We start from the raw sequence: 24,211 nt of genomic DNA, 5'->3' as shown, positions 1-24,211 counted from the left end.
TGTGTTTTTTTTGGCAGGGTTGCCTGCTAAAATTTGCATTCCTGGGTCTAAATATCACATAATTGGGGTCGCTTCAACCCGCGGACATGGAAAAACATCCCGCGTGAAAACCGCAGACTTGGCAACACTGCTTGGGGCAGATAAATACCTGCGTGTAATCGACGCAAGCAATGGAAAGCGGCCTTCGTTCGCGCGCCAGTAGTCAATGGGATTGTCGCTTCTGGCAATGGGTAGTTCAGCTGATACGTCTCTATTTGTTCTCATACCTCTGACATGCTTAAAGGGATAGTTCACCCAAAAACGAAAATTTGATGTTTTTCTGCTTACCCCTAAGGCATCCAAGATGTAGGTGTCTTTGTTTCTTCGGTAGAACACAAATGTAGGGCTGTAATCTCCCAGTCGATTAGTCGATTATTAGTCGATACGTTCTGGCTCGACCAAAATTCTGATTGGTCGATTTTTTGCCGTGTTCATTTCATTAGTTTTGCTGCGTTCATTTAATCAGTTTTGCCGCGCCGCGTTCATTTCATCAGGTGGAAAGCACTAATTGCTAATGGGGGTGTTTTCAGAGCAGCCCTGTTTCACAGGTATCAGTCTGCCTTCAGAACACCCCCATTGTTTCCACTTCTTTTGGATTAGCCCAACCCACTGGAGAAGAGAGACAGATTGAAGAAGGCTAGTTTTCTTGTATATTATTTATTTAATTGTGAGAGCGTTTTTTCTGCCCTTGATCTGGCTTGTTTAATAAATATTCCTTTTTTATTAAAGTGGACGTGCCTTTTGTGTTTAAGAGTAAAAGCTTTAAGTTAATAGTCTATTCGTGTCTCAGCCGCGAAGCTGAGCTCAGCTCCTGTTCGAGCTGCACAGAGCGGCTGAAATGAGTGTCTGTCAGTTATTATAATACATATGACAAAAACAATTGTCTAAATTATGTTGCATATTCCTCAAAAGTTCTTGTGATGATATCTAGTTGACAACACATAGCCTATGACTTCCGAAAATATAGTACTATGAAATAGAGCCCGACCGATATATCGGCGGGCCGATATTATCGGCCGATATTAGGCTTTTTCCAAACTATCGGTATCGGCATTTATGATGGCCGATAAATGAATATTTTTTTTAAAATAAAAAAACCGGACGAAACACCTCTCAAACACATTGAGTGTTGGCGTTTCATAGTTTGTCCACCAGAGGGCGCTCTACAACGTGCCGGCTGGCAACACCACCAGCTGATCCAGCAGAGTCATGCTGAGCTTCAGCGCTCTGAGCGCTGCATTCACAACACAGATCATCCTTGAAGTGCATGTAAGTTGGCAACGAGACATACATTGCTTGAATTGAATAACAGTTAAAAGAACCTCCCCATCAGTTCTCTTAACTCAAATAACATGACACAATTTGTAACTGCCAAGTCCAGTTTTGCTGTTACATGTAAGCCAAGAGAGCTGGTAATTACGCTAGGTTACAGTTGACTGACTTATTTTACCTCGGACAATGTGACTGAATAAAATGTATTTCTTTAATAGTCTGACAGTTTGACATCATGAGACGTATCATCTCTCCCCTGCCCGTTATTTTGAAAAAGTATACATATTTCTAAATTATAACTTATCATAGACGCTAACCACAAAGCTAGCTAATGCCATGGCTATCAGTGGGAGACCGCTAACATTAATGCGCCTTGAAAAACACAACAAACTTATTCTGCCTAAATAAAGTAATGATTACTGTATTTATAACTAGTATATTTGTAGGTCCAGTCTCTGCATTGTAAATCGTAAGTTAGGCTCGTGAAGAGTGAACGAAAGTGCGTGACTTCGTTCAGACGCAGCATTAACGAGTCAAATAATGGATTACACGAGTCATCATCAGTAACGTTAGTAGATTTTAGAAGGCAGGCAGCAAATGATGACTGAAAATGGTTTGTTGTAGCTTGATGGATAGAATTAAAAGTGCATGTAAAGGGATAAGCAAGTTGACATTGTAATTATAAGGTGGCTCATATTTATACTGTATATAGTTTATGTTTTGCTGTTGTTGTTATTTATCAGAACTTCTAGAACTTAACTGAATATATTTTTTTCCAGTCTTGCTAAAAGTTATATTTATAAAGCTTACCACATCTATTAATACTGGTAACTTTGATTTTTTGTTTTTGTTAGCCTATTGTGTTTTCGTCCAAACGACTTTAAGTTTCATATCTTAAGTTTGTATTTTTATACATTTTATTTATCAGAACTTTAATATATTTTATGTTCCTCTGTTCTGTTGTAACAATAAAACAAACAAGTTTATTTTTAAACTGCATTATCATATTATTTTAGAGAGGCTGAGGGATCATGAATAACTACAAATAACTGATGTATAAGGGAAATCTGTTTGTGTTTTTTTACGCGTTTCTGTTATTTTATTTTTTTATTTTTTATATATATCGGCTGATATATCGGAATATCGGATTTTTAAGTGACCAAATATTTGTATCGGTATCGGCCTTAAAAATCCTTTATCGGTCGGGCTCTACTATGAAATTGCGCAGGTGCACGTGATGCAACGCTGTCAGAGCCACAGACTCGTGTGTCAGACTCATTTCAGTGCAAAATAATCAGGTCAAAAACGATTTGATATTCTGCAAATAGCCTACTAGTTTTTTATGTTTATTTATAATTAATTTAGGCAGACAACAAGGCTACCAAGTACTGCGCACAGTGCGCAGCTTATTCATTTAACGTTTTTTTTTCCTAACGTCATTTTAGTCGATTTTTAGTTGAAAATTTCAGGACTTCAGTCGACCAAGATTTTCTTTGGTTGATTACAGCCCTACACAAATGAAGATTTTTAACTCCAACCGTTGCTGTGTGTCACTCATATAATGCTTGTCAATGGAGACTAATTCTATTAGAGTAAAAAAACATGGACAGACAACTTCAAATTAAACCCTGCGGCTCGTGACGACACATTGATGTCTTAAGACACGAAACGATCGGTTTCTGAGAGAAACCGAATGGTATTTATGCAAATATATCACCTCATATCAGACGAACGCTTCAGCTCTCCAGACCGCCATAACTTCCTGTCAGTGAGGTCAAATAGCAGCCAGGTCATAGATATATACATAGATTCCTCATTAGTGCCTACGTGGATCGCTCGAATGAGGAATCTAATTATACATATCTATGACCCGGCTGCTATTTGACCTCACTGACAGGAAGTGATGGCAGTTTTTTTTACTCTAATAGAATTAGACCCCATTGACAAGCGTTATATGAGTGACACACAGCAACAGTCGGAGTTAAAAATCTTCATTTGTGTTCTACTGAAGAAACGAAGACACCTACATCTTGGATGCCTTAGGGGTAAGCAGAAAAACATAGTTTTTGGGTGAACGATCCCTTTAATCTTTGATAGGCAGACGCGTCGCGTGATAACGGCTCGACCGTGAGTGAAACCTAAGCGCTTGCGCACGGATGGGAGGGGCGGGTGACATAAATTTTCGGTTTACCTTTTCGGGCTGTTTTTTTTTATTTCGGCCCGAAACCGATAATGCCATTTTCGACGGCGGAAATTTCGGTTTACCCCTACTAATATATATATGACTTTTTTGCAATGAAAATGCGGGGATTATGAAATCATGCCAGCCGCGCATATTTTGCACGCGGAAATAGGCAATTTACACAGCGGAAGTGCGGCATATTTGAAAAAATGCGGCCCCCGCATAAATATGCGGACTTTGGCTGATTATGCATTAGGGAAGGCTCGATACCACAATTTTGGCTTCGGTACGGTACCACAATCTAATACCGAAGTACCGATATTAAATCGATACCATACAGGGTCTGAATTTTGGCGCGGGTATTGCGCATAATTTTACTCACTCTCGCAGGTTTGAGGTTTATAAAGCAGAAAATGAACGCAAATGTTTATTATTAAATGAATCAACAAAGATTATCAAATCAGTCATTTGGAAACTTTCTTGTGCAAAGTAATTTCAGCAATACACCCTTCTCTAGCTCTCAAATTGAGCAAATTGCTTCTAGCTTCAAAAGCTTTTACACATGCACTATAAAAGCAATCTGCGCGCTCAGATTCAACACTTATGCTTTCGTTTCGGGACAGCTGACGGAAATCACTAGCCACGTCTTTTTAAACCTTGCCAATTTGAACATGCAAGCGATTTTATAGCATTCCGTAATACATATGGGATGGGAGCTAAGAGAGAGTTTTCTTTGCGCTCATACCAACAACAAACAGACAAGCCTAAAGAGCTTGCGCATTCCAGATTAAGTTGTTTTTCCTTAGTCAAATACACACAAACGTCAAGAATGTCCATCTTTAGTGAGTAGTCACATAAACACTGTTCATTATGTCTTACGCGAATATAGTGCAATAGTATGCGTGCAAATATTATGAAATCTAAACGTCATTGGTTGAAACGAACGCTGGAGATTTCATGATATTTAAACGATACGATCTTACGTATGTGCGTTGATCAGTGTTAAAAGAAAATAAATGTCTAAATTAGATCGTTTGAATGATGCACTCACCTCTCGATCTCTTAATGTCTTGTACAAGTCAGGATGGGCAAGTGACATATGCTTGGCAAGATTTGATGGTTCTTCAGCAGTTTTATAAGCAAAGTAATTCCAAATTTCACGTCTACTTCTCTCTTTATTAATGAGTTTTGTTCGTGTTGAGTGAGATTCAACTGCTGTATTCATTTTGTTCTACGCTGCCACATTTGCCGGTTTCGCGTCAGTTTGGGTAACGCACTGCCACCTAGCGGTGAACTTCGGAACAGCAGCATATACCGAAATGAGCAAAATCTTGATATCGTACCGTTTTAAATAAAATACATACCGGTATTTTCCCAGTACCGGTATACCGCGCATCCCTATTATGCATTAAATCATGCGATCGCATAATCACGTTTTTCTGGACGGACTGTTTTGAACTGCGAGAGGCGTTATGCTTTAAACATCTGGGCTGTGTTACCCTGCAGGCAGGCATCCATGTCCCACCATGGAGAGGAGAAAATAACCCCTAAAAGAAGGAAAAGAAGACGCTGCATCGCTGAGGAATCTTCAGCCTCCAACTCCGACTGAGGGTCGGCACATCCGGACAGAGACCCGGAGAGCGACAGAGGGGCGAGGGCGTGGAGGGGCTGGTGCTCAGAATGGCTTTCCTCGACAACCCCGCCATCATCCTGGCCCACATCCGGCAGTCCCACGTGACCAGCGATGACACCGGGATGTGCGAGATGGTCCTGATCGATCACGATGTGGATCTGGAGAAGTGCCTTCCGTCTGTGGCGTCCGCTGGCGGAGGCTCGTCCGGGGGTTCATACGGCGATGGCAGCAGTGGAGGAGACGGCCAGACATGTGATCTCTCTCAGTCGGTCGACATCACCTCCAGCTGGGACTTTGGCATCCGACGGCGCTCCAACACCGGCAAGTAGCACTAAATCTGACTTTTCTGCTTTCGGGGCCATGAATCTCCAGTTTACTGATGTGGTTGGTACAGGTTAAGACGTATCGCTCAAACCCCTATCACACAAAAATGAAAATTCTGTCATTAATTACTTACCCTCATGTCGTTCGACACCCGTAAGACCTCTGTTCATCTTCGGAACACAAATGAAGATATTTTAGTTGAAATCTGATGGCTCTGAAAGGCCTCCATTGGCACAATGGCACTTTACACTCTCAAGACCCTTAAAAGGTACTAAAGACGTCGTTACAAAGTCCATCTCACTACAGTGGTTCTAAAATAACTTTATGAATCGGCGAGAATAGTTTTTGTGTGCAAAAAAACCCTAAATAACGACTTACATAGTGATGACGATTTCAAAACACGGCCTCATGAATCTTCGAAGCGTTATGAATCAGTGAGTCGAATCATGATTCGGATCGCGTGTCAAACTGCTGAAATTTGCCGATTCAAACTGCTGATTCGACTCACTGATTCATAACGCTTCGAAGCTTGATGATTCCTTGTTTTGAAATCATCATCATGTAACGACGTCTTTAGTACCTTTTATGGGTCTTGAGAGTGAACCGTGCCATTGTGCCAATGGAGGACTTTCAGAGGCATCAGATTTCAACTAAAATATCTTCATTTCTGTTCCGAAGATGAACGGAGGTCTTACGGGTGTCGAACGACATGAGGGTGAGTAATTAATGACAGAATTTTCATTTTTGGGTGAACTAACCCTTTAAGAAAAGTGTATATTGGCCAGTTGCACTTTATTTTCACTTTCACATAATTTCCAACAATTTTTTTTGTGGAAAAATGATTACAGCATTTCACTAGATTTGTGAAGAGTTGTACTAGATTAGTAATATATTTCTGTCTTAGAAATAAAAATGTATTAATATCTATTACATATTATTATTATTATTATTATTATTATTATTATTATTATTATAATTATATAATCCCCCTTAGAGCTACTGGGCCTGAGGAATCTTAGACTACAGCATTTCAGTTTAGTAAATGAACTTACACTGCCGGTCAAAAGTTTGGATCGATTTTTTTGTTTTGTTTTAAAAAGAAGTGTCTTATGCTCACCAATGCTGCATGTGTACTGAAGAAGACTGGGGTAAAGATGCTGAAAATTCAGCTTTGCCATCACAGGAATAAGTTGCATTTTAAAATTAGGGATGCACCGAATGTTCGGCAACCAAAATAAGTGAAAAGAATTTTACCGAACAATGGCGTTTTTGATGACGCGATCAAATATAGCAACCAGTGCGTTTGAGAGAGAGGCGCGCACGCTTCTAAATGCAGCAAACATGTCGGAAGTGTGGAAGCGTTAAAGTGTCCGATAAAGACGCAAAAAGAGTCCTATCCCGATTCTTTTCCACCGGCTGTGAGGTGGAGACCTCATGTCCCAAGATTCTGCGCTCAAACATGGCGTCATCAAGCTACGCCTTACATAGTGCACCTTTAAACAACAAACAGGTCTTAAGTTAAACAAGTGTGATGTGTTATCATTAAGACTAGCATTATTTCGTCATTAACTAAACTGCTCCATGGCTTGCAGATGGAAGGAAATCACAGCTTATTAGGGATGGGAATCAAGAACTGGCTCCTTTTCCAATAATGCCTCCCAAAATGTATCATCGATCGAAAAGATTTAGCAAAATATGGCATCAGAGGAAGTTCTGTGTATTTTTATTTTGGTTGAGTATCTGAAATCATTTGACATCAGGCCCTAAATGCAATGGATTGCAATCGAAATAATTGTTTTCTAAATCGTGTTCGTTCTGGAAAGCTGAAAGAATTGTTAATGCAATCCTTGAGGAACCAGAATCATTAAGTGGAATCTGAATTGGAGCCAGAATCGTTAGTTTCCTTACTATTCCCATCCCTACTGCTTACTGATTATCAATAGGCTGAAACCCTGGAGCAAAACAAAGCAGAAAGTCGGTTTTGAATTAGGCTATATCCTGCTTCATCTTTCACTCAAAGCTTTCCTGGTAATGCCGGGCTCTACATTATATGCTTTACTGTACCAGCCACAGAGAATTGAGCAGGAAAAATAATCTGGGCTTCAATAAATGTTTGCATAAATAAAAAGGAAATTTCATAAACCATATGTACCATTTAAAATGAAATGAATTGTTTTATTGGGGGAATTGGTTATTTTATTATCTGATTTTTTTCCTTTTCCGTGATCAAGGGTTGATCTGATTGTGCTTGTGGCTGGAAATGGCAACTGACTGAAATTGATTTGCACTCTTAGACGATCTTGCCTTTGCAAACCTGTTTCCAGTGCTGAAATGGGATCTTTTGGAATCAGTTATCTAATGATTTTTGTTAAAAAACACAATGTTCATTCCATGTCAAATCAACCAAATTTCGGAAACAATTTTCTTTGGCTCAAATTTTTGACATTTTTTTTCTGTACTAAGACAAACAAGATCCATTTCTACATGATTTGTTCATCAGACATTCCTCTTTAAATTAAACGAGTATCCGCTGTGTGCAAAGTGAGCCACATTTTGTATTCGATCACTGAAAATGGGTAAAACTCAACTATATGAACATGGAGCCTGCTTTGAGATCTCCGTATCTATGCAACTGAACTATGTAGGGCCTTGAAAATGAAGGTTTCAAAAGGAAAGTTTATTAAGAATGAGACTCTAGAAGGATATTAGAGATACCATTTTGAGTTACAGGCACACAAACTTAAAAAAAGGAATATTTATGGCACTCACACTTATGTTTTATATAATTGTGTTGATGGAAAAACACCATATATATTTCTAAGTTGATTATTTGTTCTTCAGATGTTCCTCTTTAAAAGAAAAAGTATCAGCTCTATGCAAAGTGATCCACATTTGGGTTTTGGCTACTAAAAATGTGTACAATTTATGAGTTTACTCTTGGAGCCACATTTAGATCTCCATATCTCTTGCATTTTTCCATATTAGCGCCTTTAAAATGAAGATACCAAAAGAAAAGTTTAAGAACCAGAATCTAAAAGGATATTAAGATATTAAGATTCTTGAGTTACAGGCATGCAAACTTGAGGCAAAAAACACAAGAAGTGCTTTTTCCCATTTTTGAACGGTCATTGCCTTATAATGCAACAAAGACTGCTAAAGTAAACAGATTTCACTAATAGACCTACCAATCTCTGCTGCCATCTTTCTAAAGTCATTTTAACACCCCTGTAATTTGGCTTCAAATCTCAGGTGAAAAGAGTGGATTACTCTCTTGCATCACTTTGCTTTCATCACTATTTTTGTCTTTGTACAGAAAAAATATTAACAAAATAAAAAAATTGAGCCAGGGACCTCTGGTTGAGTTGACATGGAATGACCCAATACACATTAAATCTGGTCTTTCTTGTTTTATAACAAATTTTTCAGTATTAATCTTATTCCAAATAATCCGTATGAACAAACATTTTTGTGTTTTGATATTGGACTATTACAGAGAATATCTCTGGTGTTCAACGTGTGTCTCATGTATGTTTTTCAGGAGATACCCTAGAGGTCAATCGGTTTCGCTGATTAATTCAATTCAATTCAATTCAAATTTATTTGTATAGCGCTTTTCACAATACACATTGTTTCAAAGCAGCTTTACAGAAAGTGCATTTCATAAATGTACATTGAAAAATGTTAGAAAGAGAATGTTAAATAAAAATGTTAGAATAAGTTAATCAATCATGTAATTCATTTAGGCCATAACAACGCTGGCGTTAATCGGCACCGATTGCTGAAATAATCGGTTATCGGCAAAAATGCTTACTGATAGTTTTTCCGGTTTGCGTCTGTTGCTGAAGCAGCTGAGTAGGGCCCTCTGTCATTAAACAGTATGCGAGTGGCCACTAGACGCGAAATAAAAACTATCACTGACGCCTTGTGGAGTTTGTTTTGACACGTAAAGGCCTGTTCACACCGGGGCGAATATCGTTTTGCGTGTTGGTGTGCAAACTCACATTGGGGCCCTTCGTTTAGTCATGAAGCGTTAAACGACGGCGCTAAACGTGTACGCAAATCGTGCACTCTCGCATATAAAGTGTGAGAGTGTACAAATATGTCTAATTTTAAATGCTAAGGCGTTTGTTTAAAGTTGGCCATCTTGTTTGGATTTCTGGAGTCCATTTGTAACAATAACTTCGGTTAATACAAGTGATGTTTATTGTTAATTTTAACATTTACTAATACATTTTTATATTTTAAAGTTGTATCATTACCGCGCGCACCCTCGCGGAGAACAAGGCTTTACGGACGAACTGTCGTTCATTCATGGCGTGCGTCTCAATCATGGACCGATCAGCGCTCTGACTACTGAACTAACGAACTGATTGAGACGCACCCATGGCCTCACAGAACGCGCATTTACAGACGAGCTGTCATTCACGGTGTGTGCGCACTGGCACGTTTTCAGTTCAGTTTTCAGTTGCGTTATGAAAGCCCGAGCGGTCGTGTGCATGTTACTTTCCGTTAGATAGAATTAGTGATTTAAAAGCCCCCGCCGGTGATACCGGTATTACCGGTGTTGTCACATGTCGATTAACCGTTGAGAAAATTTCCTCACCGTCACAACCCTAGGCTGCGCAATATATCGAAATATCGCAAATGTACATATCGCAATATGCATATCGCAAGGGCACGCAATATCTGAATGATTTTAATAGGCTATTTCAACATTGTGAAAAGTGTATGTTTTAGGTCAACGCATATAGCAGAGAATAGACTGAGCACATGACTGTTACTTATGTGACTTGCTTGACGTCAAAAAGAGTTATTAAATTAAACTTGCGAAAAACTACTTGCAGTCTCGCGCTGTCTGCTGTCTGATACACACCGAAACGTGCGCACAAGCCGTTAATTTTTTCATGTCTTGTTACACACTCAAACTGTCAAATACACACACAGTTATGTCAAAATGGCTGTCTTGATGAGTATTCATGTCAACACAGTCAGTTATGCTTTAAGTGAAGGATATCAGTTGGGGAAAGAAATAGATTTTACACACTTAAAGGATATCGCATTTTTCTATAATATCGCACAGCCCTAATTTTTACCATCCTCTACAAAAGAGTGGATTACTCAGTAAATACACATCTGTGACATTTAATAAATAGTGATGAAAGCCAAAATATGTTTGTCTTTATACAGAAAAAATATTAACAAACTGTTTATCATCACTGTAATGATGATATAAATCATAACATAAATGATTAAGATCTAATTAATATATTTTTTACATTCAAAAAGTGCAGTACGCGTTCATGATTCAGCACTATTATGTTATGTTTGTTTTCATTCAGTATCCGATTAAAAATCGGTGGATTAATCGGTTATTGGCCTGCGTGGTCCAACCAAGTTATTGTTATCGGTAAAGTCCACTATCGGTCGACCTCAATGTTTTTTGAGCAATTCTCTAGTTAAATTGAGTAATTTAATTCAGTCAGTCATTACAGGCGTGTTATGCCTGTTTTATTTAGCTTTTTAAACAATTCGGCAATTATAACTGCAGATTTAGACGTAATTATGAGGCTCTAATTATGTTATGCTTGTTTGAAAACAGCTTTCAGTCTGTGTAAAAAGAATTGAAATACTGATGCCTGGTTATGTTGAGGTTTGTTCCTGGAGTCATTCAGTTTCAGTCAGTTCCTCTCGTCATGGCAAATGATGAAATGTGAATTAATCCTGGGTTAGGGATTGATGATCACTAGCACTTTAGCTTTCTAACTTTGATGAAATGGTTGTGGGTTAGCACTGGTTTTGTGATGCTTTTTGTTGGAGACGGGATCTTTTGAAATATTCCTCTATTATCAACCATCTGAACAACTTGTCCCCAGGACGACAAGACAGTTTCGTGAGACCTGAGCCTGCTGGTAAGCAAGTGTTCAGGACAGGAAACTGCTGAAAATATCAATATGAATCTGATGAATCTTATCTATGAATCATATTCAGTTTGAATTTCAGCAATTCATTTTGTGATCTCAAAAAAATAATCTTTAATTTGACAAGAATACATTTTCTCATTTTTTCATGACTTCAAATGATCAACATCATTTAAAAAAAATATATAGAGTTTAAATCTGACTCGGTCCTATAGAAACATTGATCGATTCAACTTGAATCAGTTCTTTGGATAGCGATGGTTTTTGTTTTCTAGAATTACCTTATTGACCTATGAGCTGTTGTATCACTGCCACAGCTGTACTTAATATAGACATTTAGTCTAATACAATTCAAGACAATGGCTGTTTCCGAAATCGCCCCCTATACCCTCATTCACTATTCCCTACATTAGTCCACTGATATAGTCCACTTCGAAAACGAGTGAGTGATTTCGGACACTAAGTGCGCCGGAAAGGCTGCCGTTTTTGCAGTTTGTGCTTGCTGTTTGGCAGCTCCAGTAATAATGAAAAGATTTATCCTGAACTCTGCTACGGAAACTAGCATGTAACCTTAATCAAACAATATAATAATCGTCTTAAAAAGGATCATTTATACCTGTATGCATGATATTGGGCTGGACCAGTGCGGTTCTGAAGATGGATGGATGATTGATTCAGCTGTGGGCACTATTTGAGGGAACAGCCATTTAGTGGTGTCCGAAACCATAGTGGACGTTATTAAGTGCACTCATACAATCCCACAATGCACCACAATAACGAGTTTGCAACCGATGTATGCTCGACGGCTAGAGAATACCCATAATGCACTGCGAGAGTCGCGCCGTGCATTGAATGAATTCCCGCGTTTCGCCAGGAGATGGCATCGACTCACACACTTTTTAAGACCAATGATATTGGGCGCACTCACTTGTATCGTCTCTAATTGAGCACGTCTGTTTACATACCCTGATAAACACTGATTAAACGCGTTAGTAGCTTTATTTTCACTTTTCTAATATTTTCTTCATATTCATAGAAAATAAATTCCTTTCCGATCTGATATATGATGGAAAAAAGGATCAGTGCGAGTTTGGCAAAAGACGGATTCGAACCTATGATCAATTTGCGTCAAATTTTAGTGCCATGCGTCTTACCCCTACACTATTGCTGCTGATGAAGATTGTGTATTCCGTAGGTGTGTCTTAGTCAACCAGACGTTTAAACAAGCCGATATATTTAAGTATATTTTTTGTATTTTTGCATCTACTCCAGTAAAATGTTTCTGTTAAAGGACCCACCGACATTTTTTTTTGCTTCTGACGCCCATAATATAAATAGTAGCCTACTATAAAGTATGAAATATATAGGCCTACTACGGTATATACAAATATTATTGTTATTTTTTTAATGAAATGCTTATTAGTTACTTTATTATTCCCCTTTCCAAGTAAGTTCAGTGCCACACAAGTAAAGAGTTATAGGGTTAACTTTAAGCTTGTTGGCTCGTTTTTGGAGTAGTGGAGTAATGGAGAACGAGGGTACATAGGGCGAATCGGACAGCGGTAAGTTCATTCACCAGGGCGCGGCTCTCACAGTGCGTTGAGAGTACACCGTCTGGTTGAGTGAGAGAACGTTTCAAAAGCATAAGGAGTTGTTTCTCGTTTGCTCTCGAAATGCTCTCGCGGGACTTTGCTGTCATACGCCGATCGGGCATCGAACAAGCATATTCTCCAGCGCGTACATCTAATGTACACTCGTTATTGCGGTGCTTGGTGGGATTGAATGAGTGCACTCAAAAACGTCCACTATTGTTTCGGACACCCCTAAAAATGGATGTTCACTCAAATAGTGCCCTATTTAAGGGTATAGGGGGCGATTTCGAACACAGCCAATGATAGAGTTTACCTCATTAGGGCCCCATCATCCCTATGAAATCAGTTTTATTTTCCCCCAAATTCCAAATCCCCAGTAAAGCGTAAGGCTCAATGATCTTGGTTTTGACGCGATCGATCCGGGTTCGAATCCGCCTGCTGCAGAGCTCGCTCTTCTCCCTTTTCCAATCACATCGGTAAGGCATTTACTTTCAATAAAAATTAAGAAAATGTTCTAAAAATGGAAATAAAGTGCCTAACGAAATGTTTAATAATAATAAAAGCATTTATTGTGAAGGGTTAGGGGTCGGTGTAGGGAGGGCTTTTATTGTCCCATTAAGGCGGCATCCATTTAATAATTTTAATACATATAATCATTTATACTCTGTTATTATTGCATCCTGTTAATGTACAACAATTCTGAGGTGCAAATAGTATGCATCTGTCAAAATAGAGAAATAATTGCATGTAATTACTATTTAAACGTATTGCAAAGAACTGATTTTACATAGTGAAAAATTGTCAAAGTGCTTTACAGTTAAAATTAAAACATGGAAAAATTGTGATTATTCCTAAAAAGTTTTAATAATAATTTATTATTATTATCAGTGTAAGGATTATTATTATTATTATTGCATCGAGACGTTGCTAAGTTCAACTGTACAACAGTAATATATTTCTGTCACCATTTCAATTTAAACCAAACTTTTATTTTGACGGGTTGCCGTAAATAACTTATTGTGTGTTTATAATATGACAATAGTTTTCTCCAATGAAACGGTAAAATGCTGATGAAGCGACTCTGGAGATGAAGTTCATGCATTCATGTCCTCATATAGTGAGACTGCAGATGCTGAAAACACCACGAGCATCGTGTGTGTGTGTGTGTGTGTGTGTGTGTGTGTGTTAAATTCAGTTTCATTAATTCACACAGAGACATGCAGAACATGCAGGATTAATATTTAAATAGTCTTTTTGCGTTTTAATATTCACAGACCCTAGTTCATATTGCGATTTTGATTTAAGTGTACTGACCTGCTTTATATTCTTTCATTTATTCATCAAAAATTTGACAAATTCAGTGAAATTCCACATTATTCACTAAATTCTGTTTCTATGACTGGATTCTGCGATTCTGTCCGCGTTTTCCACTGTGGAAATCCTGTCATGAATTGAAATGCGACAATTCAGAGTGCAATATTGCACTAAGTTGAATGTTTGCATTCACATATTTGTGAAGTGCATATTGCATGCTTTGTGGTAATTTATATATCGTACATTTGTAATTGCCTTCATGTGGAGCGTCTCAGACCACTCAGGCTGCAGTTCCAGAATCAACAAAACACTTTTCCTTGAGTATAAGAGATGCTACAGAGCAAAAACCCTTTAAGGGAAACGTTTGCCCTACAATTAAAGAGGATTACATTTGAATACATACTTCAAGTTAAAGTGCTGCATATTTGTACTGGCTCTCGAAATGCCAGCTAAGTGCTCTATGACCAAATCTTTTAGTTTTAAGGATACAACTACTCTGAATATAACATTACAAATGCTTTCTAAATAATATGCATATTATGCAGCTTGTAGACAATATTATATTGTATATAAGATGCTTATAGGCCCATACATTTGTTACATGTTGTTTGTAAAATTAAAAATGATGTAGATCAATTGTAGACCCCATGAAATAAATGGAAAATGTCTTGTATGTCGTCTTTGTAGACATTCCAGAATATTCTTGTCCTAATATAATCTAATGACATGAACGAAAGACTAAAGTGTTTGTCCAGACGGTGATTGTCTGACTAACAATGGATGTCATGTTTGCTTCAGATGGTATTTCTATACAAAAAAAGCTTAGTTTCACAATAGACCTTTGAGTAATAGTACTTTGTAAACTCTGCATTTTAAGATTTCCCCCTTTGTGACATTGTTTTCATACTGTAATGAGGAAAAGTATGAGTCTGTGTATACAACATGGTAGTTTTTCATCCAGACATAGAGAATTAGCATAGCAGCTATGTTAATGAGATTGTTTAAAATGTTCCTTGTGCAAAATATAGTGTACAGGGCTCGACATTAAGCCTGTTCACATGCTTGTCCTTTGGACAAGTAAATCGGCCATTCACTTGTCCGAGTAATATTCTCAACAGTGTTCAATCAGCTTTACAATATCTTTGATATTTTTACCTTTTATAAAGGCATTTTTTCCATAATCTTATTAAACATAGGCTATGCTTCAGCTTTCAGTTTATAGTCTTAAATTTGATCTATAAATTAAATTAGAATAAGACACTATAAGGCTGTTACCAATCAAATTAAAAAAAAAATTTGACTGAAAAATGACAACTGCATTAAAAATGTTATGAGATTGTTTTAAATATTTTTGAATATACAAATAAGAAATGTTGGAAAGATGAAACTAAACCACCAGTAGGTGGCAGCATGTGACCGTCTGAATGAGATTCGTTCAAGAATTAGGCGGTCGTTTATTAATAGGTCATTGAATCTTTGATTCAACCATTGCATCTAAAAAGTGACTCAATGTTAATTAATTGTTTATGGATGTCATATGAAATCAGTGTCATTTTCAGTCGTGATGGTATTCAGGAAAACAGCACTCTTGCTCGTGTGATGTTGCTTAACTGTATCATATGTTATAAATATAAAAACTCCACAATTTGTAATATTAACCGTGTATATTAACTGAGTTTCTCTGTTTGAGCGGCGCTCATTTGTTTTCTATTTCTTCTCGAGAGGCTGCGCGAGCGTTAACAGCGCAACCTTGTTACCGTCAGTTAATTATACATTAGATTATATATTATTACCCACTATCGACTGCCACTTACACTAAATTAATACAGAATCATTCTTGCATTGTGGTGATTCCCTAGTTGTTTTTTGTTATTGGAGTTTTAATCAGGATACTTGTCCAGTCGGGCAAGTACAATTCTTTCACTTGCCCCCTTTCAAAAAATCCACTTGTCCCAGACAAGCGTTAATGTCGAGCCCGGCTTTATATTATTTTTTATTTCTTTTGAATTTGAATCTCACAAACAAATGTGAATGTCATATTTCATCATGTTTTTTTGACAGCTTATTGACAAGGAAAGCCAAGATTAATGTAATAGTAGGTCAAGTAAGTTAGACATTGATTTGTTAGATAATCAGCACTTTAATATTTAAATCATCAGTCTAATAGTAACCTGTCTGTCTTCAGCATTTTTAATCAAATATGTATCATAGCTTGAAAGGTGTCATAACCCCCTGTATATTTTTTTCACCAGGTGAATTCAGCCTTTGTATTTGTCAATCACAGTTGCTTTTCATTTAACTGAAGTTGACCATTTTGAACTCCTAATGGGGTCACGCCATTGACACTGTTAATGAGATGAAAGTCTTTTCATTTAAAGCTCAAAGACTGGAGCGATTGAGGAAAGAACGACAGAACCAGATCAAGTGCAAAAATATCCAGTGGAAAGAGAGAAGCTCGTCTCAATCAGGTACAGTAACCGTACTCAAAAGAGAAGTTCACATACATTTTCTCTTCATTTCTTGTCCTCTGAATGTTTTTTCCTCTGTTGATTTTTGTAGCAGACGACTTGAGCTCACTTTTTGATAAGAAGGACTTTAAGGACAGGCCCCGGAGCACAGGCAGTAAATCCACACTCTCGCTGCGGCTAGAACAGTGTCCCCAACAGCTCAACAACCCCTTCAATGAATACTCCAAATTTGATGGCAAGGTGAGCACTTGTGTGTCTAGACTAAGCACTTTCCCTTTGTGCTGGGTGGTATACCGGTTCATACTGAATACCGGTGTTTATTTTTGTTATGATATGGATTTTTATGATACCACAATATCAGTATATGTCACTTAAACAACGTTCGGAAAGCGGCGTAGCGCCACACTGTTTGAGAGGGGTCCCGTTTCACTGTTGCACTGTAGTGAGGACACAGCTGAGATAGAGATCACATTACAGCGGAGAATTCAAACAAAGCGCAGAGCGCCGCGATGAGTTTAACAACGCTCACCACGAGGATCAGATACAGACCAGAGTGAGCGCGTTTAACTTTTTTATGGACATAATTCATATACTCAAGTGCTCTAACACGAACCAGCACCGTGTATCCCACGGGTGTCCAAACTTTTTTTAAAGGGGGCCGGATTCGATGTTGTGGACATACCCGGGGGCCGGTCCCTTTTCTATTATATTATATATATATATCTGTAAAACTTTCATCAACCAAAAAGTTTTAATGGGTGAAATTTTAATATTTTTACGGAGTTAGAGCTCTATTCTTATTTAAATTTAATAATTGCTCTATTTAGATCACCACAGGTAAAACCACACTACAAAACATGCTTTTCTGACTTGGTATTTCTGTCTTTTTTCCAGTCCAAATACAAATATCAAAAAGTTCTTAAATCAAGATGCTTTTACTAAGGAAAATTACATATTTTTTCTTGATTCCTGGGGGGAAAAATAAAAATGAATTGAGTTTTTTGCTTGAAACAAACTAAATTATCTGCCAATGGATTAGAAAAATAATCCTCCAAAATCTTCCTTAAAGATTCCAAACAGAAACATTATTTTTCTTACCCCATTGGCAGATATATTTGCTTGTTTTAAACAAAAACTCCCTTCAATTAAATTTATTTTCCAGAAAACAAGAAAAAATATATAATGTCATTTAACTTCTCGTAACATCTTGATTTAAGATTTTTTAGATATATTTAAACTAGAAACAGGACAAAAATACTAAATGACAGCATTTTTTGCAGTGCACACAAGGCAAAAAGCAATACATACATACACATATATATATATATATATATATATATATATATATATATATATATATATATATATATATATATATATATATTTCTATATATATATATATATATATATATATATATATATTTCTATATATATATATATATATATATTTCTATATCTAGAATGGTATTTAGTCTGTAGACATATAAATACAAAAGCACAAAACTGCAAGTTTATGACAAAAAAATAGTCTGCAATTTGGCCTTTATTACTCATTTATTACATGTCTACATTACAAATTAAATAGATATTAACCTACATTTCTGACAAATTACCACGGTTACAGGTGTTACCACAGTAAATCCATGATACATTCGAAATGCGAATTGTTGTTTGAAAATGATTTTGAATCGGCTCAGCTGATTTGCACGTTAGTGTTGTTTATTAAGTCAGCGCTATTTAACTGGATTTAAATTAAATAAAATCACAGAGAGATTCAGTACCGGAGACCTCAGCGCTGAACTCGAACACTTCTCACGGGCTTCGGAAGGCTGTTTAGTGGGCACGTGATCGAGACGCTCAGCAGGTAAACACATTTGTTCAGAGTCAGAGCTCGCGAGTTGCGCAGAGCACAAGCAGTATCGCTGTTTCGTTCCGCTTTGGGCACTGTTTCCCTGGCCTAAAGTCTAGTACTGCCACCTTGCGGCGACATCGCGAAACTGCATGATTTGTAAATGATCCGTGGCGGGCCACATATAATACATTTTAATAGACGCGCTGCGGGCCGTTTGAAATTCATCCCCGGGCCGCATTTGGCCCGCGGGCCGGACTTTGGACACCCCTGGTGTATCCGCACATTTAATCACGTCTTCTTCAAATGAAATATGTGCCAATAAGATTCTACAGCCGTAAGTCTGATCACGACCGCGATGACACATTGGATTATTCTGATACACAGAAGACATTAGCTATGTTTCCATCCACCTATTTTTATGTGCATTTTGGGATATCGCATAACAAAATGCTGAAAGGGAAACGCCAAGATGTGCATAAATTAAAAAAATGCGCATAAAAAAACGTATGTGCTCGTTTGAGTACATTTTCTATGTATCGAAAATATGTGCATAAACTACAATGGACATGCATTTACTGAATAAATTCCTCGATGCGCATAAAACAAAATCATGTGACTTTCACGATATAACAGCATAACTGTACTAACCAGTGGAAAAATCTTGTTTGCAAAGCATCTGAAATGCTGTTTTGGTCATTCAAAAGTCTGCTGTCAAAGATGCTCGGTATATGTCCCTTACACGAACAGCAACATCTGCCTTTGAAAGCATGACAACAAGTTTATTGAGAAGCACAAGTTTCTCTGAGACGCAAATAATTTATTATATACAAAATTTTTATGTATGGTGGCTTCTCCTATGTTTCTTAGTGATTTCTTTAGCAGTAGTTTATCAAGAAGGGACGATTATGTTCTCTTCGACTCACTGGATGGAAACGGTGCTTTATTTGCAAATGTTTTATGCGATATTGCAATTTTGCACATAAGTTGCATTCACAAGTTTTGATGGAAACATAGCTAATGTTGTAGACCTAAAAATTCAGGCAAAAAAGTAACTATGTCTTTATTCTTTCTGTGTTAAACTGGCGTGTGTCATTTGTTCAGAGACTACTGCTATTATTAGTTGTTGTCTCCCCACAGCATCATTTTGTGGGGCTTTGCAAACCTGTATTAACTCTAGTGTGAATTTTTCTACAAAAATATAAAATAGGGCATTCTAGTCAATCTACTGCAGTCATTCCTCTCTCAATCAGTAAAAAATGTGGTTAACACCCGGTCATGCACAGGGAAAAAAATACCGTCATATACCGCGAAACCGGTATAACTTAGAAAAGCCAGCACTACTTTCCCTTTAAAATTATATGCCGGATTATCTTTGAATACAGATGTCAACATGAGATCAAAATCACTTTCTCAATAAATGTCCCTTTATCTATAGCTAGACAAAATAATGCATCATTATCAGTGTTATTTTAGAATTATTGAGATGCTATTTATAGTATTTATTTATTGAATTATTTTTAGTATTTTATTTTTATAACAATTTTTTATTATTATTTATTGTATTTAATTTTAGTTCATGTTTTAGTGATTTTATTTTTTTTGGTAGTCATTTTTAATAGTTATTTCAGTTTTAGTTATTTTAGTATTGTTAAACTAAATTAAAATGCGAAATGTTGCTTGGGTGACTATTTGAAATAAAACAAGTTTTAAGTTTTTTATTTATTTATTTGTATGTTTATTTTATTTCAAGTAACGAACATTTGTTTTGGTTTTATTTTCAGTTTTAGTTAACTATAATAACTAGGGCTGTCAAGCGATTCATTTTTATCGTATTAATTACACAATGTCGCGATTTAATAATCTAAATAATCAAAATTGTCTGAGAAATTACCCACCAAAAGATAATTTAAAGTCATTATTGTGTTAAATGAGAAAAGCATCAAATAGACATTACAAAAAGTAATGTTAGATTTTTTTATTTTTATTTGATTCAACACAGAATTTATTACACAAAAACTTTTAGACTTCAACGGCCATGAGGTTGAGTAAATGATGACAGAATTTTCTTTATAATGAAATTATACTCTAAATAAGAAACTAAAACTGCCAGTAGGTGGCGGTAAATGTCTAAATGAGTAAGTAATTGAATCATTTATTCATTTGATTCGTTCAAACGACGATTCATTCAGTAATGAAGTAAATGGCTTGCTTTATGAATGAGCCATTGACTCAAATCACAGAAACAAAACACCACTGTGTATTTCTTGGTGGCGCTTAACAGTAATATTTTCGTCAGCAAAAGCAGACAATATTGTCTAAAATATATCACAATATTAACTTCTTATTTATTGAACTGTTGTATAAAATCAATATCACATTTGCACTCGTGCTATTCGGGACAAAAACGGCACTCGTGTGATATTTTGTTCGTTACTCGTCTGATATTGCTTAACTGTATCAATATACATATAAGACAAAAACGAGGCATTTTTGCGCTGATATCTTGAATTTTAGGGCCATTCTAACTGCGTTCTATAGGCTTCATCATGAAGTGAGTTCAGTTGACATGCTTCATGTTCATCACCAATCAACTGGATGAAATGTATTACCTATGTAGTTCTGAAGCGGCTTTATTTTTCCCTATAACTAATTAATTAAATCAACAGCCCTAATAATAACCCTCATCATTAATAACTGAACGTTGCAGGGCTGAACCCTTCAATCTCTTGCATGATTAAAAACAATGAACATGCTTAAGAAATCACTACAATACTCAATTTTCAGCACTCACCATTAACACATAACATATGTAATGAGGCTTTAAGTGAATGGCAGAGTACATTTAATCGAAACTATTTTTTGGGATGGGTTAAAGAGTCTTTTCATCACTCTCTAAGCATGCTCTTTCTAAAATACAGAACCGCCTGGTGTCACGCAGGTTTCTCTCCTGACTGCTTGCATTAGGATCAGCTCCAGGCTATAACACCTTCGCAGAAAAGAGAAAGACTGCTGTTTTCATTTTTTGACAGTCTTGGAGATTTTAGGTGTAGTTTGTCATTGTGCATCAATTACAGCTGTGTTTATCACCTGTTCTCCTTGGGCTCTTTAGGTTCATGTTTTTTACAAACAAGAATTGAATAATTTTCTGTTCTATGAATTTGTCAGGAATGCAAAAAGGCTTCAACTCTTCCAGTAAAATCTTAAATCCAATCCAGGCAAAATAATATTTGTGTTAAACGTTTTTTTTTTATGTTATAAGTGATATTCGCAATATCTTATTCGTATATTTACCATCTATACATCAATTTTTTTTATCTGTGGCTTATTTGCTATTTCTACTGACAAACTGAGAGAAAACAAAAGTATTTTGAGGATAGAGAGCACAAATTTAGTCAGGACATGACGAACCAGATTCAAACCTGTGCCTACTGAGTGAGCACCTAGCCTCAAAAAAGCTGTAGTTTGACATTATTTTTTATCTATTCCCCTACTTTTTGCTTTAAAATTTGCAATTTATTTTCAATGAAGTTTGCTTACAGACATGTCTCCTTCACCTTTCTTTTTCAGGGCCATGTTGGTACAACGGCAACCAAAAAAATTGACGTCTACCTCTCGATGCAGTCGACCCAAGAAAAGCTTCACCCCATGACGGTGGTCACGATGGCTAATGCTCGGGTCCACGATCTAATCGGGCTCATCTGCTGGCAGTACACCTGTGAGGGCCGCGAACCCAAGCTCATGTTAGTAGAAAAAAACTTTACACATGCATCCTATATAAGAACTTAAAGGGTTAGTTCACCCAAAAATGAAAATTCTGTCATTAATTACTTACCCTCATGTTGTTCGACACCCGTAAGACCTCCGTTCATCTTCTGAACACAAATGAAGATATTTTAGTTGAAATCTGATGGCTCTGAAAGGCCTCCATTGGCACAATGGCACTTTACACTCTCAAGACCCTTAAAAGGTACTAAAGACGTCGTTACAAAGTCCATCTCACTACAGTGGTTCTACAATAACTTTATGAAGCGATGAGAACAGTTTTTGTGCGCAAAAAAACCCTAAATAACGACTTATATAGTGATGACGATTTCAAAACACGGCATCATGAAGCTTCGAAGCGTTATGAATCAGTGAGTCGAATCAGCGGTTTGAATCGCCAAATTTCAGCAGTTTGGCGGTTTGACACGCGATCCGAATCATGATTCGACTCACTGATTCATAACGCTTCGAAGCTTCATGAGGCCTTGTTTTGAAATCGTCATCACTATGTAAGTCGTTATTTAGGGTTTTTTTGCGCACAAAAACTATTCTCGTCGCTTTATAAAGTTATTTTAGAACCACTGTAGTGAGATGGACTTTGTAACGACGTCTTTAGTACCTTTTAAGGGTCTTGAGAGTGTAAAGTGCCATTGTGTCAATGGAGGCCTTTCAGAGCCATCAGATTTCAACTAAAATATCTTCATTTGTGTTCTGAAGATGAACGGAGGTCTTACGGGTGTCGAACGACATGAGGGTAAGTAATTAATGACATAATTTTCATTATTGGGTGAACTAACCCTTTAACATCTCTTCATATTCCAGTGCTTTAGAGGGGTCCTATTATACCCTTTTACGAAGTCTTGATTTTGTTTTTGGGTGTATTAAAATATGCTTTCATCCTATATTTAAAAAACAAAACAAACACAATATTTTTCACACATTACTACAGCACCTCTCTACTGGCTCGAACGCACCATTCGATTAAGCCCCTCCTTCCGAAATACGAAATGTGCTGTGATTGGTTAGCTGGACCAGTGTGTTTGATTAGCAGCGCTTGGCGTGTGTTTGGGAAATGTCCCGCCCTTTACCAGAACCACAAGCTCTACTTAGATGTAAATATTATGTGCAGATTGTTCAGAATGGATTTCACAGGACGTTTCAGAGTGGTATGTTTTTTTTTTGTGGTAATTTTCTTATACATTTTAGATACAAAGTTATTTAACGACTTATGCTCTGGGACCATTTTTGGGATTTCCGCCTGGATTCGGCCTACCCAAATTGAAAAACTTCCCATACCCACATACAGTGGTCTAAATAACATACATTACAGCTCAGACAACATATACTTCAATGTTTATCACTTTTAGTAGCAGTGTTTTAAGTAACTTCAAAGGGTTTCCTGTGAAAGGACACCAAAATTGTATATTTAGATCCCTCCAAAGTGAAGGCCTGTACACACCGGGACGAATATCGCGTGCGTTTTTCGTGACGTTTTTCGTGACGTTTTTCGGCGCGTCTTGAGTGTTCACACCCAAGCGATTTTCACTGGCGATGCGCCGAGTGAACGTGCAAATTCAGTAGATGGTGCTTCCTGTACACAAGGTGGTGCTGCGGCACTTTACGCTTCTGACACTCGCTTGTCACACACAAGAAGAAGAGAGACAGTATTTACGTGCTTGCCAAAACCACAGATATATTATTTCTATGGCCAAAACCACTCACACACTTTTTGCTAATTGGCAAGCAGCATTAGCTGTTCATCTTCTTGTTAGTCTACTCTCTACTTCTTCGTCGTATCAATGCGTGCTCGGCAAGACTGTTTTGTGCTTGAGCGCCACCAAGTCGTGTTTTACTG

At 37.2% G+C, this 24,211-nt stretch overlaps 1 protein-coding gene across 2 annotated transcripts in view; it reads left to right on the top strand.

The window, feature by feature from the left end:
* The window catches only part of mapkap1 (MAPK associated protein 1), a 76,374-nt gene that overhangs the window by 5,148 nt on the left and 47,015 nt on the right, over positions 1–24,211 (top strand). The window contains exons 1-5 of one of the 2 annotated variants that reach the window (XM_079815911.1): positions 335–1,308; positions 5,000–5,447; positions 16,653–16,742; positions 16,834–16,982; positions 22,162–22,334. In XM_079815911.1, the coding sequence (XP_079672037.1) occupies positions 5,174–5,447; positions 16,653–16,742; positions 16,834–16,982; positions 22,162–22,334 (686 nt within the window). In that variant the 5' untranslated portion in view covers positions 335–1,308; positions 5,000–5,173. Of the gene's footprint in view, positions 1–334; positions 1,309–4,999; positions 5,448–16,652; positions 16,743–16,833; positions 16,983–22,161; positions 22,335–24,211 lie in introns of those variants that run through there. The other variant, XM_079815910.1, reaches the window with a different exon arrangement.

This window comes from Gobio gobio (assembly GCF_949357685.1).
Source record: "Gobio gobio genome assembly, chromosome: 4".
Lineage (NCBI taxonomy): Eukaryota > Metazoa > Chordata > Actinopteri > Cypriniformes > Gobionidae > Gobio > Gobio gobio.
Note: the sequence above shows the minus strand (reverse complement) of the source record. Positions and strands in the feature narration are given on the sequence as shown.